This window comes from Nerophis ophidion, linkage group LG19 (assembly GCF_033978795.1).
Source record: "Nerophis ophidion isolate RoL-2023_Sa linkage group LG19, RoL_Noph_v1.0, whole genome shotgun sequence".
In the NCBI taxonomy this organism is placed as follows: domain Eukaryota; kingdom Metazoa; phylum Chordata; class Actinopteri; order Syngnathiformes; family Syngnathidae; genus Nerophis; species Nerophis ophidion.
In genome coordinates this window covers 23,115,171-23,133,380 of record NC_084629.1, presented here as the reverse complement: position 1 = coordinate 23,133,380, position 18,210 = coordinate 23,115,171, and the positions used below count along the sequence as shown (strand labels likewise).

General features: G+C 44.4%; 1 protein-coding gene across 2 annotated transcripts; it reads right to left on the bottom strand.

Annotated features, from left to right (window-relative positions):
* Positions 1-21: 21 nt before the first annotated feature.
* Positions 22-17,644, bottom strand: LOC133538197 (contactin-associated protein-like 5). Of its 2 annotated transcripts, none has more exons than XM_061879582.1 (23): positions 17,512-17,644; positions 15,821-15,931; positions 15,361-15,762; positions 15,073-15,276; positions 14,798-14,970; positions 14,569-14,712; positions 14,246-14,495; positions 8,703-8,873; positions 8,471-8,630; positions 8,256-8,362; positions 8,041-8,160; positions 3,050-3,250; positions 2,849-2,924; positions 2,669-2,778; positions 2,435-2,605; positions 1,852-2,058; positions 1,549-1,788; positions 1,260-1,466; positions 1,060-1,193; positions 910-997; positions 599-787; positions 464-526; positions 22-358 (listed from the first exon to the last, which is right to left on the bottom strand). In XM_061879582.1, the coding sequence occupies exons 4-23, from the start codon at positions 15,266-15,268 to the stop codon at positions 273-275; spliced, it is 3,093 nt and encodes a 1,030-aa protein (XP_061735566.1). In that variant the 5' UTR covers positions 15,269-15,276; positions 15,361-15,762; positions 15,821-15,931; positions 17,512-17,644; the 3' UTR covers positions 22-272. The 2 variants fall into 2 exon arrangements, with proteins under 2 accessions (XP_061735566.1, XP_061735567.1); XM_061879583.1 differs by having other exon boundaries at positions 1,888-2,058.
* Positions 17,645-18,210: the final 566 nt, after the last annotated feature.

Sequence of the window (18,210 nt, the reverse complement as noted above, 5' to 3'; positions counted from 1 at the left end):
TTGTGACACATCACCAAGAGGTCAATTGTCTCATTTTATTTTGACATGTCATCAGGAGAAAGACCAAAACAAGTCAATGCAAACTTCCTTAGCATTAGCATAGTGAGGATAACCGTTGGTGGTAGAAATAAGAAGTTGACACACGCACACACCCGTTTTCAAATCGCCCACATATGATCTTTCAGAATGTTCTGCAGCTCTTAGTAATGTAGTCTTTCATGTTGTCTTTTACGTTATGCATGTAAAACCCTGCCCCTAAAGTCCACTTCCTGCTAACTTTGGGGGCGGCAGCGGTAGAGCAGGCGGGTCATAGCAGCAACCAGGCATGCGGCGGTAAGAACGAGTGCTGTGGCGCTGCCTGGGGAGCAGGTACAAGAAGTTAGCAGAAGCCTACAATAGGTAGTGTGATAATTCTCTCTCTTGTCAAGGCACGAGCAGCAACTCTACAAAGTGAAGGACAAACCTATGGTTATCCCTGCCCCCTTTTGACTGCCATCTTTGCTTGCTGTGTTGGTGCTGGTCTGTCCTGCTCACAGAGACAAGGTGAAGATGCGAATGTCAAAGGTACAAGAGGGCTAAAGAAAAAGCAAAGCGTCACCTGTCAGATCGTGCGACACGTCAGAGCATCTGGACTGCGCCAGCACACTGCGGACGCCAACCGAAGAGATGCCTCGCTGCAACAGCGCCACCTTCAGGGGTGCCACATGATTGACATGGACCGCAGACAGGCAGCCCACAAAACCCGCCTTGCCCGCCGAGACCACCTCAAGAGGAAGGGACTCATTTACTGTTTAAAGACATGAAAGCAACTGACCACCTTGACGTAGCATTAAAGAGCCATTTGTCAATCAGCAGCAGCACAGAACATGCCTCCTTCTATCGCCACTTGAGACCAGGCTTGTAACGTACCTGTGATTTTTCCCAGAGTCACGGTCGTGATTGGGATCGGCTCAGCATCCGACACCATCGTGAACTTCCTGTATATTTGCTGATCCACCTGTTAGCCACCACACATGTTACAGGGGTGCGGGCATCCACCACACAACAGGAGGCTCTCACCTGCACGTAGACAGTGTTGCTCTCGCAGAGGATTCTGACTTGGTGCGTTTTTCCATCGGCCAGGCTGCTGGACGCGGGGCTAAAGACCTCGGGCTTCCTGTCACTTTGCAAGTTGTACCACACGTGCAGACTTCCTGCAAAACAGTTTGACAACAGTCGCCATGTCGTAATGTCCTAATGTGGAAGTTACATGGTAGTACCGTTGCCAGCAAGTAGGACAACCATGGAGTACGTCTTGAATGTTTTGACGCTTAGCAACATGGCGGGTCTCCGCATTGTGACAAAACTAAAAGTCATGTCCTCTCTGGTCCTGCCCCCTCCATGTTTGGACACAGACGAGTTTTGGTGGTGGCCTGGCAAAAAGGTGTAGGTTACCGATGTCTGTTCATCAAAGGCAAGAGCCACTTCTGCAGACACAGATGCCGCACAAAGTACACGTTAAGCACGGCTTACCCCGAGCGGCAAATAGCTCCGGCCTGTAACTCTTACCGTCTTTGCACAGAGGCCCTGCGTACGCCGAGCGTGAGCAGTCGCAGGCAAATCCGTCACTCTTTTCAAAGCAACGCCCTTGGTTGTGGCAGACAATGCTCGGCCCGTCACAGTAACCGGGACATGTGGGGCTCACACCGGGTGCCGTCTTGGCACTCTCTTGCAGGTCATAGGTTAAGCCATTGACTGTCAGAGACCTGATGCAGCCCAAGAAACCTCGCAGGCCGGAAGGTACTCCCCCTGGGGTACAACACAATGTCATTTCATAAACAAACCATTTCAGCGACCATGGCACATTCGTACCTACGAAAAGCTGGCCGCCAAGGTGTTTATGTGCACCTGCATCAGGCGGGGCCTCCAGGACGCCGACGGGAAGTTGGTCCACCTGCAGCAACGTCTCCTTAATGTTACGCTCCACCCTCACGTAGTGCCATTGTCTGTCATTCAGGGGGAGGTGGGACTTGACCAACACCACTGATGCGCTGAACGACAACATCACGACGGAAGGAGCTGGAAAGTTGTGCACAAAAACACACACAATGTTCGTGCGTGCTTCTTTGGGGATTCTAAACGTTGCCCATCGAGGCTTAAAGCCTATAAATGCGCACATACAATGAGATGAAATCACAAAGAAATAGTAGACTAAAACCTCGAAGCTAAGCTTATTTTACTCTAACAAATATCCGAGTTAATAAGCTAAGCTAACTTTGTTGGCTAATAATAGCTGCGCAAGGTCATTTAGGATCAAGTCCTAATGCACAGCTAATTATTGCAGATTTTTTAATTCACTGATCAAAGTAGATAAAAAGTATGACACCCGTAAATTAGCATTAGCAATCAAGATTAAGAGCTGAGCTAATGGAGTCTCTTAATGCGGTCAACTCACAGCTGAGCTCCAAGCGAATGAAGTCTTTCTTTTCCAGAGAATTCAGAAAGACACCAGAAGGACCGTCAGTCTTGAAGTAGAAGGTGAGGTCAAATGCCTGCTCAGGTTGCAGGGGCGGTAAAATGAGGTAGGCCCCCTCCTGGTTAAAGGACGCCACGTTCCACAGACGCTCTGTTGGTGAGGAAGAGCTGAGGGGATATTTGGTGCAGGTCATACGGGGTCAGCTGCACTCACTGTCTCCATGGCAACGCAGAGGGCCCACACTGTGGACGGCCTCAGATTCCTCAACTAGTACACTGAGTGGGAGATGATCTTTCCCAGACAGGAACCCCGAGTCCTTGGACCTGCGCAGGAAACAGTCCTGTCTTGACCTATGACTGTGTTAATTGCTGACTGTGACTGTAAGAGTGCTACCATGCGTGGCTGGAGCTGCCCCAGTAGTTTCGCCTTTTCCCATGCTGATCCACCCACCAGGACAACGGGTGTCCTTCTGCCACAAAAACACATAGGACATAAACATTACGTAACATTTACGTCGTGTAGTCTTCACAAATCATTCACAATGGATCAGTGAGTGGAGGTCATGTGATCACAGACTGAAGAGTAGCAACCCACCGTCAGCCTTTAGGAGGCGGGACCTTTTGCTGGTGAAGACCACTTCCTGTCGACACTGCTCAGATGCCATCACGATGGCACGTAGTTGTTGGGACGAGGCGCTGGAGTTAAACTTCATGACATGAGTCTCGGGTTTGGATGAGTCGCTTACACGGACAGGAAGCGTAACGTTGTGACTGATCAGGGTCCACGCCTTGTCGTCTTAAGCACAAAGATGTCCCATGACCGCATCATTGATTGTGTTTTGTAAATGGAATACAGTAAATCCCTGTAATTCGCGGGGTTACGTTTTAAGCAAATGTCGAGTGAATCGACCTGTGAAACAGTCACCCCTGCTGGATTCACAGCTGCAGCGTCTTTTTCCTCAGCATACAAACAACACCATTAAACATTCCTTTAGAGGCCTACTGAAATGAGAATTTCTCATTTAAACGGGGATAGCAGGTCCATTCTATGTGTCATACTTGATCATTTCGCAAGATTGCCATATTTTTGCTGAAAGGATTTAGTAGAGAACATCGACGATAAAGTTCGCAACTTTTGGTCGCTAATAAAAAAGCCTTGCCTTTACCGGAAGTAGCAGACGATGTGCGCGTGACATCACGGGTTGTAGGGCTCCTCACATCCTCACATTGTTTACAATTATAGCCACCAGCACCGAGAGCGAGGATGAAAGATTCGTGGATGAGGATATTGAGAGTGAAGGACTACAAAAAAAAAAGGCGATTGCAGTGGGAGCGATTCAGATGTTGTTATACACATTTACTAGGACAGTTCTAAAAAATCCCTTATCTGCCCATTGTTTTAGTGAGATTATACGGTACATGATTATACAGGTACAAGCGGCCAAAATGAGTTTCCTCCGCCGGGTGGCGGGGCTCTCCCTTAGAGATAGGGTGAGAAGCTCTGCCATCCGGGAGGAACTCAAAGTAAAGCCGCTGCTCCTCCACATCGAGAGGAGCCAGATGAGGTGGTTCGGGCATCTGGTCAGGATGCCACCCGAACGCCTCCCTTGGGAGGTGTTTAGGGCACGTCCAGCCGGTAGGAGGCCACGGGGAAGACCCAGGACACGTTGGGAAGACCGTCTCCCGGCTGGCCTGGGAACGCCTCGGGATCCCCCGGGAAGAGCTACACGAAGTGGCTGGTGAGAGGGAAGTCTGGGCTTCACTGCTTAGGCTGCTGCCCCCGCGACCCGACCTCGGATAAGCGGAAGATGATGGATGGATGGATGGATACGGTACCTGAAAGTCGGAGGGGTGTGGCCGCGAGTGTGTTGACCGCCAGTGTCTGCGTGGGAGGAGGTAAAAGTCCGCGGCAGCTGCAGGAGGACGCATCCGACGCAAGCTCCGCTCATAACTACGGTAAGAGCCAACTTATTACCACAATTTTCTCACCGAAACCTGCCGGTTGACATGTGGTCGGGATCCATGTTCGCTTGACCGCTCTGTTTCATAGTAAAGTGCAAAACAATAACAGTGCAATACGTTTTCATAACATGGTCACTACTGCCCACTTTCTCTTGCTATATTCTTATTTTACTGTCATATTTTTATTCCCATATTTGCTTTTTATTTTGTATTCTTATTGTAATATTTCTCTATTTTGTTTCCATTTAAACCCCCATTATTTACTTTTTACTTTTTTTTTTTTAATTGATCTGAGCTCTGTACACTGCTGCTGGAATTTTAATTTTAATTTAATTTTAATCAATAAAGTACTATCTATCTATCTATCTATCTATCTATCTATCTATCTATCTATCTATCTATCTATCTATCTATCTAGCTATCTATCTATCTATCTATCTATCTATCTATCTATCTATCTATCTATCTATCTATCTATCTATCTATCTATCTATCTAAAGTTTCACCATCGGGAATTTTGAACAAGGAAACACCGGCTGTGTTTGTGTGGCTAAGGGCTAAAAGCTTCCCACCTCCATCTTTCTACTTTGACTTCTTCATTATTAATTGAACAAATTCCAAAAGATTCAGCAACACAGATGTCCAGAATACTGTGTAATTATGCGATTAAAGCAGACTACTTATAGCTTGGAACGGGCTGGAAAATCATGTCCGCTACAACCTGAGACGTCAAACGCAAGCCTCATCATGTTTTCAACACGACACTTCGCGGGAAATTTAAAATTGCAATTTAATAAACTAAAAAGGCCGTATTGGCATGTGTTGCAATGTTAATATTTCATCATTGATATATAAACTATCATACGGCGTGGTCGGTAGTAGTGGGTTTCAGTAGGCCTTTAATTTAAGCTGGCAAAAAAGCAGTGATTTATGTAGGGCCAAATGGGACAAAGTTAAATAAATTAATAAATATTTAAATAATTACGTAATTTTGTGTCATTGATAAATAGAATTAACTACATACATGTGTTCAAATGTGTCATGTATGTAATGGCTGAGTGTATTTAATTATGTATTGATTTCCTTATTTCCAAATTTAATTAATTATTGATTTCTTTCTTTCATGATTAGAGGATTTATTGCACGTGGAAGTGCCGGGTAACCCATCTGGTGTTTGGATCTAAGTTTGACAGATAAAAAAAATCGTTGAAGCGCTGACAAGGGCCAAATGGGATAAATAAATAAATATTTAAATAATTACTTAAATGTGTCATAATTTAAATATATAATGAAATAATGAAATTATTAATTAAGTAAATCGTGAAATAATTATTAAAATCATGAAATAATCAATAAAATCATGAAATTATTGTCATGCCTGGTAACCAGTTTTATGTTTGATCATGTTTTGTTTTGTTTTTTGGACTCTTGTCTCACGTTTTGCACTTCCTGGTTTTATTTTGGTATCCATAGTAACCCATTAGTTGCCACCTGGTCTCCAAGTCACGCCCTGCCCTCAGTCCCACACCTGTTTCTAATTCTCATAGCTATTTATACCATTCTGTTTCTGTCCTTGTCCTCGACCCATGCTGTTCCTACCTTCTGCTCATGCCACATAAGTTTTGTATGTTTATGCCACAGTGCAAGTGTTTTCTTATCATGTTTGTAGTTTGCAGCATTTATGCTAGTCTTTTGTTTCACAGTCTAGTTTTTTTGTACTTCCGCCCTCGAGCGAGCCTTTTGTTTACCTTTTTGTATTTAGTGTGTAAAGAAATTAAATATTTACTCACATCCACGCCTGACTCGTCCCAATTCATCTCTGCATCGAAGGAGCAAAACCAATCCAAGTCCATGTGTGACAATTATTTAATACTGTATTTCCTTGAATTGCCGCTGGGGCGCTAATTAATTTAAAACCTCTTCTCACTCCTGCACTTACCAAAGGCATGCGGTAAAAGTAAGCATGCACTAATTATTTTAAAACCTCTTCTCACTCCGGCACTTCCCAAAGGTATGCAGTAAACATTTCAGTGTGATGTAAGCTTGGACCTTAAATCCTACTGAATAGTTCTTAATCTTCTTCCCTTTATGCAATTTCAAATGACCGGTATTGAAATCAGCCTCCTCCATTTTGAAAATGATGACAGGGGAAGTGGCACTTGGGACGTCACGAGTTTGACCGGGCAGTAATACTAAGCATGCGCTAATTATTTTGGGAAGCGAGTTTGACCCGGCAGTAATTCAAGGCAGGCGCATACTATATGCCCTGCGGCAATTCAGGGAAATACGGTAAATCATCAAATAAATAATAAATAATTAAATAATGACATCAATAATTAAATCATGAAATGTAAAAAAACCCCTGATTTAATAACATACATTTTTTGTAATTGCAATTAATTAATGCCATTTTAGGCACTTGTTTAAGTACTTAAAATGCCAGGAGTGGAGCCTGCTGCTTAATTTGACCCAACACGGGGAACCTTACCTGGCCCGGACACGGAAAGAATTGACAGATTGATGGCTATTCGCACTTGCACTTGCGCTTGCATGGCAAATCTTTGAGACAAGCATATGGAGACCTACGGCTCTAGAGCCAGATGTGGCTCTTTTGATGACTGCATCTGGCTTTCAGATAAATCTTTGCTTAATACTATAAGTAATGAATAATTCCACTGGTAATCACAGTGTTAAAAATAGTGAAGTGAAGTGAAGTTAATTATATTTATATAGCGCTTTTCTCGAGTGACTAAAAGCTCTTTACATCGTGAAACCCAATATCTATGTTACATTTAAACCAGTGTGGGTGGCAGTGGGAGCAGGTGGGTAAAGTGTCTTGCCCAGGGACACAACGGCAGTGACTAGAATGGCTGAAGAGGGAACCGAACCTGGAACCCTCAAGTTGCTGGCACGGCCACTCTACCAACGGAGCTATGCCGCCCCCCCACATTCTCAAACAATTACTAGAAAAAGGCCTGAGAATGATGCTTTAATGCGGATATACAGTACATTCGCATTGCACTAATTTAGCGAAAGAAACAGCGGGGAAAAAATGAACAAGGAACTAAAACAATTTATAAAAAAATCACTGAACAACAGTTGGGTTAACATGTCACTATGAATAGAAATAATTATTATGACCGTTGAAGCATTGTCCTCTGTCATACAAGTATTGTTAGAAAATTAAAACCTCCACCTTGCAACGGGACATCTTGGATAACAGGCGCAAGATGTTGCATGTTAAAATAACGTTCAAAACATAAAACATTCTTAAGCATTTTAATCCATCCATCCATCCATCCGTTATCTACCGCATCTTTTCAAGAAATCGCATCAATGGTAAGAAGTATTTTATTTATTATTGGTTAGCGTCAGAATAAAAATGTTTAAAAAAAAAGACTTATTATACTCTAAAATGTTGGTCTTACTTTAAAAATGCACACATTTAGTTGTATTCAGTGTTAAAAAACATTATATGGCTCTCACGGTAATACACTTTAAAATATTTGGCTTTCATGGCTCTTTCAGCCCAAAAGGTTCCTGACCCCTGATTTAAAGATTTATGGATTCATTATTGTTGGCCCTCATAGTGATCTACTGTAGATGAGTGAGTTAGCAAGTCACCTGTCATGTTGCAGTACACCTGTGTGGGCCCCAGTGGGCCGCTGCCATCAGGATCAATTGAGTAAAAGCCAGACGAACTTCCGCTGAGTCTGTACGACTCACAGGACGACTCAAAGATGGCTGCAAGAGCGCACGTAGCATGATCACTTCTTATCACGTAGTACTCCTGATATTACATACATGACATTATATTTAATATACTGTAAGTAACTCACAGTGGTGACAAGTGGCTCCTGCATATCCGCTTCCAGAACAGTTGCAGTTAAAGCGGTCCCACGTCTGCGTGCACAAGGTGCCATGTTCGCACATGTTTGGAAGACACCTGCAACAGCACAAGAAAACGCTACGCACATGTGATCACGACATAAATAAACACACATCTGGCCAGAGCGCCACCTCGTGTGGAAAGGAGCAGTGACGTGGCGCTGACCGGTCTCTGATGTGGCATGCGTCAAATAGCAGAGACGAGAAGTTTCCCAGCATGCCTTGCTGCACAAGGCTCAGCTTGATGGGCCACCGATCGATGGAGAGCAGCCTCATGCAGCCCTGGAATGATGAGCTCCAGCTGTGGCAGTCATTTGCCCCGCAGCCTGGCGGATATAGGCATAAAAACACGTTGGCACATGGCATTGTTCTCCTGCAGTGTGTCGGCAGGCACCCACCCCCGAAAAAGAAGCCTCCGCTGGGCTCCAGTGGGTGGAGCTGTTGTACGGTGGCGATGGGCTTGTGGTCCAGACTCAGAACCAGTTGCAGGCCCCTGTAGTCCACACTCAGCCAGTGCCACAGTCCGTCGCTCACCCGAGGACCACGCTCTCCAGTGTTTCTACTGGTTACTACAATTACAGGCTGGACTTGAGCTCAGACGGACACTGTTAGCATGTTAACATCACCCAGAAAGATCTTGATTGGAACAGTGACAGCGTATTCTAGTGGTATTCAATCGATCGCAAGTGGACTGTTCAATTTGTCTTGAAATAGATTTTGCCTATCATCCACGTAGGCTTCATTAGTTCACGCTCATTTACAATCCTTGCCTGAGCCTGCCCTTTTCTTCTTGGAGTACAAATATTTAGGGCTTTGACACCAGCATTGAGACTAGATCTGACCAATTTAAGGCTCAATTTGAATGTCTCTCTCCCCACCTTGGTTTTGCATGTTCACGCTAATCAGGGGGCGTTAGAATTATAAATCAGGTAGGAGGGAAGGGAAAAGTACTCTCAAAGGGAAATGAGCTCCCAGAAATCCCTACGCTATAGAGTGGGAGGAGAAAGATGGCAGACCATAAATCCAGGGAGGCATACAAATGTAAGTAATACGTGTAATTAATAATTTTCATTATAGTAACACTTGTGGTTATAGTTAGACTTAAAAACATTTGCTACTGCAAGTAAATATTGGCTTCATGCACAATATTCTGCTTGGGGGGCTGGAGGGGTTCAAGTACAAGAGGGAAGGAGAGAGTATTTCAACTGAGCCTTAGTTTATGAGCATTAACTGATGAAGCCTGCTTGGATGACAGATGAAATGTTTTCTAAGACAAACTGAACAGTCCAGTTGCGATTGACTGAATGCTCTGAGAATTCAGTTGATCTAAGGCCCTGAGAATACAATAATCTGGATAAATGAGAGTGTCGACAGAAACGAGAATGTATGTAAGTAATAAGACTCTGTTGACTCTGTTCACAAGAGCTCCAAATAAGAAAAAAACAGGAGTCATAATAAGTGCTACTAGGTGTTCCTAAAGTGGTTTGCTTCACAGAACGGGACATCCAAAAAGGTGTTCTAAAGAGACTCAGGAAGTTTGATTTGCGGTTTTGAATGTGATTGACAGCATGTCCAGCAGTGTTGGGTTAGTTACTGAAAACCAGTAACTAGTTACAGTTACTAGTTACTTTATTTCAAAAGTAACTCAGTTACTAATTAAGTTACTGACACCAAAAAGTAATGCGTTACTGTGAAAAGTAACTATTTAGTTCCTTCTTTTTTTCTTCTTTTTTTTGAAAGCCCACATTAATACCCTTTTAGCCTTCATTTCAGTACTGTTATTGCACTGGAGAATAATACAGTCTGTTGATCAACTTGATATGCATTTGCATCACTCAACTGCTAAGCAATGTGGTCTACATACAACACACAAAGACAAAGATACGTTTCAAATTGACAAAACTATTTTAAACAGCTGAAACATAACGTACATAAGTAACAAACCGCATAATAACAACACAGCTGTAAACCTGGATTCACCCAAGGAAGGAACACATGACATACACAAAGCCTAACCAGGCATTTTTTCTCTCAAGGAATTGTGACATAAAATCATGTCTTCAGGAGATCAACACTGTACTGAAGCCCAGAACACTCTACACATTTTCCCAGTTTTAGTTTAGAGAAAAGGAAAGATTGGTCTGGCCCACTAGGATCCCTCTTTATGTTTGTGTACTTTATAGTTCACATGGGGCCCGCGGGGCAATTGCAGCCCGGTAGACGTTATTATGCGGCCCGCACTTCGATATGACAATTTGATGTTGGTGTGGCCCGCAAGTTTAATATTAAGGGTGCTTGACAGAGTCATACCTGCCAACGTCCCCAATTTTTCCGGGATGATAGGAGACCCCTGAATTTTAAGGCGCCAATTCTCTCGAAGCCCCTGTCAATATTTACCAGATCAACAATATTAGGCGAGTGCCATGATGGCACTACCTTTAGCGCCCCCTACATCCTGAACTGACAGCGTGCAAGCCCTTTTTTTATTGCATCTGGCCATGCAAGACGCACGTTTGGTATTGCAAAACTTATTTGATCAACAACTACACACGTCACACTAAGGGTGGCCGTAAAAAAAACTTTAACCCTGTTACAAATATGTGCCAGACTGTGAACCCACACCAAACAAGAATGACAAACACATTTAGGGAGAACATCCGCATCTTAACACAACATAAACACAACAGAACAATTACCCGGAATCCCATGCTGTCCTGACTCTTCCGGGCTACAATACACACACCCCCGCTACCACCAACCCCCCACCATCCCTACTTGCGTCGGCTGAGGTGTTGTATATTGTAGCCCGGGAAACTTCGGGCTGCAAGGTGTTCTGGGTATTTGTTCTCTTGTGTTTAAGTTGTGTTAGGGTACGGAAATTCTCCCAAAAAGGGTTTGTCATTCTTGTTTGGTGCGAGTTCACAGTGTGGCGCATATTTGTAACTGTGTTAAAGTTGTTTATACGGCCACCCTCAGTGTGACCTGTATGGCTGTTGATCAACTACGTCTTGCAGTCGCTTACGTTGTTCTGCACAAGTCTCACACAACATGTTATGTCGCCGGCACATTGGTTGTGTGATGTATAGGTGTCTGCGATGACATGTAGTGGGGCAGTAGTCCTCTTATAGGGGGTGCGCAAACCCCTGGAGGTACTTGAAGGTATGCAAAGGAACAAGTGAGATTTATTTAAAAAATTCTAAAAAGTAGCAGCAACTCTTAAATACTTTATGAATATGTGTATTGAATAATACTTCAATGAAATATTAATGTAAGTTCATAAACTGTGAAAAAATAATACAATAATCCAACATACAGTGTTGACAGCTAGACTTTTTATGGACATGTTCCATAAATATTGATGTTAAAGATTTCTTTTTTTGTGAAGAAATGTTTAGAATTAAGTTCATGAATCTGGATGGATCTCTATTACAATCCCCAAAGAGGACACTTTAAGTTGATGATTACTTCTATGTGTAGAAATCTTAATTTACAATTGAATCACTTGTTTATTTTTCAACAAGTGTTTTAGTTATTTTTATATCTTTTTTTCAAAATAGTTCAAGAAAGACCACTACAAATGAGCAATATTTTGCACTGTTATACAATTTAATAAATCAGAAACTGATGACATAGTGCTGTATTTTACTTCTTTATCTCTTTTTTTCAACCAAAAAGGCTTTGCTCTGATTAGGTGGTACTTGAATTAAAAAAATGTTCACAGATGGTACATCACTTGAAAAAGGTTGAGAACCACTGTTGTAGAGGACGTTAAAGGCAGTGCAGTCACGGCAGCCCTTAATAATGTCGGCCAGGTGAAAATTGGGAAAATGGTTGCACTGGTAGATTGTCGGGAGGTGCACTGAAATTCAAGAGTCTCCCGGAAAAATCGTGAGGGTTAGCAAGTATGTTGCTAGGGCGGGAAAGCCATTCATTGAAGGTGAATTCATTAAAAAGTGCATGTTAGATTTTTTAAGAAATCTTTTCTTGCGGCCCAGCCTCACCCAGTTTCTGCATCCAGTGGCCCCCAGGTAAATTGAGTTTGAGACCCCTGATTTAGAGTCATGTTATAATCAAACACTCTTAAAGCCTAGAATGAAAGAACAACAGTATATGAGAATTGACAGAGTGTGTGTACCTTCAGTGCTGAATGATGAGCAGAGACTGAGTTTGGAGTGTTTTCTTTAGATCGCTTTCCATGTTTATGTCCTCACTGTCCAGGTATGTGAAAATGTTTTCCGTGCCATTTGCTGTTTGACGCCGGTATCATGCTATTTAGCTGCCTAAAAGCGGGTGATTCCACTCTAGAAATAGCCTGCATGTCATTTTGCACATACGCTGCAATGGCTCTACCAATGTTGTCCTGGCTACCAGTGCCTTTGTTAAAATCCTTAGGTGGAGGTGAAGTGGCATCAGAGTCTGTGTCTCTCTTTACCAGCTTTGTTGTAGCATGTTGCTTTTGTAGCTGTTTCAGCAGATTTGAATTGCTGTTTTGGGCAGTAGATGGGATCTTCGATCCAAGACACAACTTACATTTGACCAAAATATTATTTTCTTTGTGCGCGACAAAAGAAAAGTAGTAAGAATATCTCTATGTCAGTGGTTCTCAATCTTTTTTTAGTGATGTACCCCCTGTGAACATTTTTTCAATTCAAGTACACCCTAATCAGAGCAAAGCATTTTTGGTGGAAAAAAAAAGCACTATTTCATCAGTTTTGGATTTATTAAATTGTATAACAGTGCAAGATATTGCTCATTGCCAGAAACCTGAGGGTTGCAAGTTCGCTTCCCACCTATTAACATCCAAATCGCTGCCGTTGTGTCCTTGGGCAGGACACTTCACCCTTTGCCCCCGGTGCCGCTCACACTGGTGAATGAATGACGAATGAATGATAGGTGGTGGTCGGAGGGGCCGTAGGCGCAAACTGGCAGCCACGCTTCCGTCAGTCTACCCCAGGGCAGCTGTGGCTACTGATGTAGCTTACCACCACCAGGTGTGAAAAGGAATAATCTAATCCATTATTATTATTATTATTATTATTATTATTATTATTATAGTGGTCTTTCTTAAAGTATTTGGAAAAAAGATATAAAAACAACTAAAAACTTGTTGAAAAATAAACAAGTGATTAAATTATAAATAAAGATTTCTACACTTAGAAGTAAACATTAACTAAAAGTTCACTCTTTGGGGAATGTAATAGAGATCCATCTGGATTCATGAATTTAATTCTTCACAGAATATAAATCTTTAACATCAATATTTATGGAACATGTCCACAAAAAATCTAGCTGTCAACACTGAATATTGCATTGTTGCATTTCTTTTCACTGTTTATGAACTTACATTCATATTTTGTTGAAGTATTATTCAAAAAATATATTTATAAAGCATTTTTTAATTGTTGCTATTTTCAGAATATATTTTTTTAAATCCCACGTACCCCTTGGCTTACTTTCAAGTACCCCCAGGGGTACGCGTACCCCCATTTGAGAACCACTGCTCTATGTTAAGAAAGTCAACTGCGGCTCCGCCATTATGTCTTGTCGGTAAATACAGACACACCACCCTCCCCACACCCACATCCAGACCACCCTCCCCACACCCACATCCAGACACACACCACAGCGCGCGTCTCTTCTCTTCTCCCCGTTGTGACACAAGAAGATTTAGAAGGACGACACTGCAACCCTCCAATAAAACACACTCAGAGCTTCTGTTTCTAGCCGATAGTACATAAAAAATAGCGTAAAATAACGCAGTAACGCATCATGTAGTAACGGTAGCTGAGTTCCTGAATATAAAAAAATAACGCGTTAGACCACTAATTACCGCAGAAAATAATGGCGTTACAGTAACACGTTACTTTGGAACGCGTTAGTACCAACACTGCCGTCCAGCCACCCCCCACCAAGATAAAAGCGCCATTAAGCACTCACTGACCTGTGGCAGCGTTGCTTAGGAGCAGTCGACTGTCGGATATGTGCAGTCGCAGCTCCCGATGCATTGGTCCAAGCCCGGTGACAAGCAGCAGTGCGTCAGTATTCCATGTTCTAAACTGGAAGCGAATGGAGAAGTACCTCCGATCAACAATGGTGTGGGGAGCCGCCGGCAGCCACAGGAAGCTGCTGCTGGAACTGATAAAGGTGCACACCGTCCGCTTGGGCCGCGTGCATGAGAAGGAAACGTTTCCCTGAAAGATGCGGGAGATGTGAAGGTTAGCTTCCAGCGCTCATGAAAAGTGGGGAGAGCGACCGCAATCTTACCACGATGTACATTTGAGGCTTGCGTCTTTTAGCCAGGTCGACGACATTGACACCATTATAGTAGACGTTCTCCATGCAGCCCTCAAAGTTCCTCCTTAGGAATGTTCCGGGCTTGCCAGGCAGGGGGATGCCACCAAAGCTCAGCTGTAACATGTAGACACATGAGGACCGCGTTTACATAAGTAGAATGACCCTGTTTCCCACGGGACCCCTGTCGGCGTGGACTGACCTCGTAGTCCACCTCCAGCGACTCCCCGTGGCCTTGGGTCTGGAAAGACTGAGTGTAGTGGTCAACGCTGACCTTTACCTGCTTGTTGAGGCGCTCCATCGCCACCCAGTGCCACTTCTCGTCGTCCAGAAGACTGCCCACCGTCACTGCCTCCCCACCCCCGCTAGTGTCATCTGATAGCAGCGAGGTTATTGATGTGGGAGTGTGAAAAGAGATTAAGAACACATTAGAGAGAGATGAGAAGCTAAGGACTGCGAAGTCATCGTTGAGCTGACCCAAGTTGAGGTGGAGAGCCAGTCTGGTATCACGCAGTTCCAGGGTGATGAAGTGGCCACGCCGGCTTTCACCATGTAACAGCACGCCATCGGCCTGTCGACTCTTGAACCTCAGTGAGATGACATCTTTGGCCGTAGACACGGATTTCTGCTTGAAGCGGTACAGTAGAGCACTTCGGCCGTCAAAGTCAGCCATGTGCGACTCTGCAAGCGGCCGATTCATCAGTGACATGGCTGACAGCTGATCATTAGCTTGATTTTGTTACGTGGCAAGGGGGCATGGCTTACTGTAGACGCAGCCAAACACATCCACCCGCAGGCCGGGCTCGTCCCGAGTGGTCCATTCCAGAGGGACGAAGCGTATAAAGCGACCCCTTGGCGGCGGCGAAAGCTTGATGCGGACGGCCGCCCGTCCATTCACGTTAGTCTGCAGAGATTGGGTCAAAAGTCAGTAGAGGTGACAGAATAACATTTGACTAAGTTCCTCCCACCCGGCTTGTGTGTCACATGCCAGGAAGTGGACATCGCCATGCGTGTACTCCTTCAGGTGCTGCGGTGTGTCACCATAGAGGAGGCGGTACTTGCTGACACACCCCCGCGTGGCCACCGCCGTCACCTCCATTGGCTCCTTGAGGTCCAGCTGCAACCAGGGGCCGGGGTCCATCTCTGCAGGAGACCATCCTGCATGTTCTGGACAACACGGCGACTGTCACTATCACATCTGTTTGTCCTTGTGTGTGGGACCCACCATCTCTCATGTCCATTTTGGCGAAGTGTGCGGCGTTCCCGGGTGATAACTGCGACGAGCTGCTAAAAGATGACCGAGGCAGCGCGGATGCCAAAGGAGCGTTGCAGCTGTCTAAAAAAGACAGACAGGAGGGAGGACACGGCATTCATTCTTCATTAATTTTTAACTGTCCCACCACAATAAAAGCATTCACTGCTGTGGAACTGTGGACCAGCTCTATACTCTCGGCAGGGTCCTTGAGGGTACATGGGAGTATGCCCAACCAGTCTGTCTGCATGTGCTTTATGGACTTGCAGAAGGCATTCGACCGTGTCCCTCGGGAAGTCCTGTGGGGAGTGCTCAGAGAGTATGGGGTATCGAACTGTCTTATTGTGGCGGTCCACTCCCTGTATGATCAGTGCCAGAGCTTGGTCCGCATTGCCGGCAGAAAGAGTTGGACTCCGCCAAGGCTGCCCTTTGTCACCGATTCTATTCATAACTTTTATGGACAGAATTTCTGGGCGCAGTCAAGGCGTTGAGGGGATCCGGTTTGGTGGCTGCAGAATTAGGTCTCTGCTTTCTGCAGATGATGTGGTTCTGATGGCTTCATCTGGCCAAGATCTTCAGCTCTCACTGGATCGGTTCGCAGCCGAGTGTGAAGCGACTGGGATAAGAATCAGCACCTCCAAGTCCGAGTCCGTGGTTCTCGCCCGGAAAAGGGTGGAGTGCCATCTCCGGTTTGGGGAGGAGACCCTGCCCCAAGTGGACGAGTTCAAGTACCTCGGAGTCTTGTTCACATGTGAGGGAAGAGTGGATTGTGAGATCGACAGAGGATCGGTGCGGCGTCTTCAGTAATACGGACGCTGTATCGATCCGTTGTGGTGAAGAAGGAGCTGAGCCGGAAGGCAAAGCTCTCAATTTACGGGTCGATCTACGTTCCCATCCTCACCTATGGTCATGAGCTTTGGGTTATAACCAAAAGGACGAGATCACGGGTACAAGCGGCCGAAATGAGTTTCCTCCACCGGGTGGCGGGGCTCTCCCTTAGAGATAGGGTGAGAAGCTCTGCCATCCGGGAGGAGCTCAAAGTAAAGCCGCTGCTCCTCCACATCGAGAGGAGCCAGATGAGGTGGTTCGGGCATCTGGTCAGGATGCCATCTCAACGCCTCCCTCGTGAGGTGTTTCGGGCACGTCCGACCGATAGGAGGCCACGGGGAAGACCCAGGACACGTTGGGAAGACTATGTCTCCCGGCTGGCCTTGGAACGCCTCGGGATTCCCCGGGTAGAGCTGGACGAAGTGGCTGGGGAAAGGAGAGTCTGGGCTTACCTGCTTCAGCTGCTGCCCCCGCGACCCGACCTCGGATAAGCGGAAGAAGATGGATAGATGGATGGATGGACTGCTGTGTATATTTAGTTTTGGTTTATGATACTATGATTATGCTAATGCTAGCCACACATTTTAAATGCAAATAAGTGAAATAAATTTTTCAGGCAAACTAGCAACAATGTGATCGCTGATATACAATGATAGTAATAATAATAATAATATAATAACTTATTATTATTGTCCTAGTGCGGACACATTTCAGTTATTTACAGAATATGGATGCACAAAATCTACAAAGCTTTTGAAGTAGTATACAGTGTTCGTGGATAGTTAGGGTTGAAGACACGAAGAGAGTGATGAAGATGAGAAAGATACGATACTTACAATGAGAGGCGACGCTGACGATCACGTCAATCCACATGATCCCCCGTAAAGCCAACATTTTCATTCTTGTCTTTTGCTTTGTCTTCTGTTCACAGTGACCGACACTCATCCTCACTGAACCTCCTCCGCCTCCTTCTTCAGCATTTCACGCACACTCATACGCACATGCACACTCACATTAAAATTAAATGAGTTGTCGACGTCGACAAGTACGCTAGCTTCCTCATGTAGTCACAACTGCCAAACACGTGGCTTTTTCTTTGGCTTTTTACATTGAGGACTGGACAAAAAGGACCGGAAGTCACATGTCTCACAATCAAAGAAGCACTTGTGAACTTTAATATCCTGCTTCATTTCTTTTTACACTTGCATGACACTTAAACATTTTTACATTTTGATGCACCTGTTATTTAGTTCAGCACAACATTTACTGTTTTATTTACGCCTTGTCAACATTCCTTAAACCTTTACTTTCATTTTTTATACTTCTCGTTAACATAAGTATAAACTTTTATATTGTAATACCCGTGAATAACATCAGTAAAGTTCAATATTTTTGTATTTTGATACTCTTTGCAAACTTTGGTACAGTTAAACACTTTTACATTTTATTACAAACCTCGTTTCCATATGAATTGGGAAATTGTGTTAGATGTAAATATAAACAGAATACAATGATTTGCAAATCCTTTTCAACCC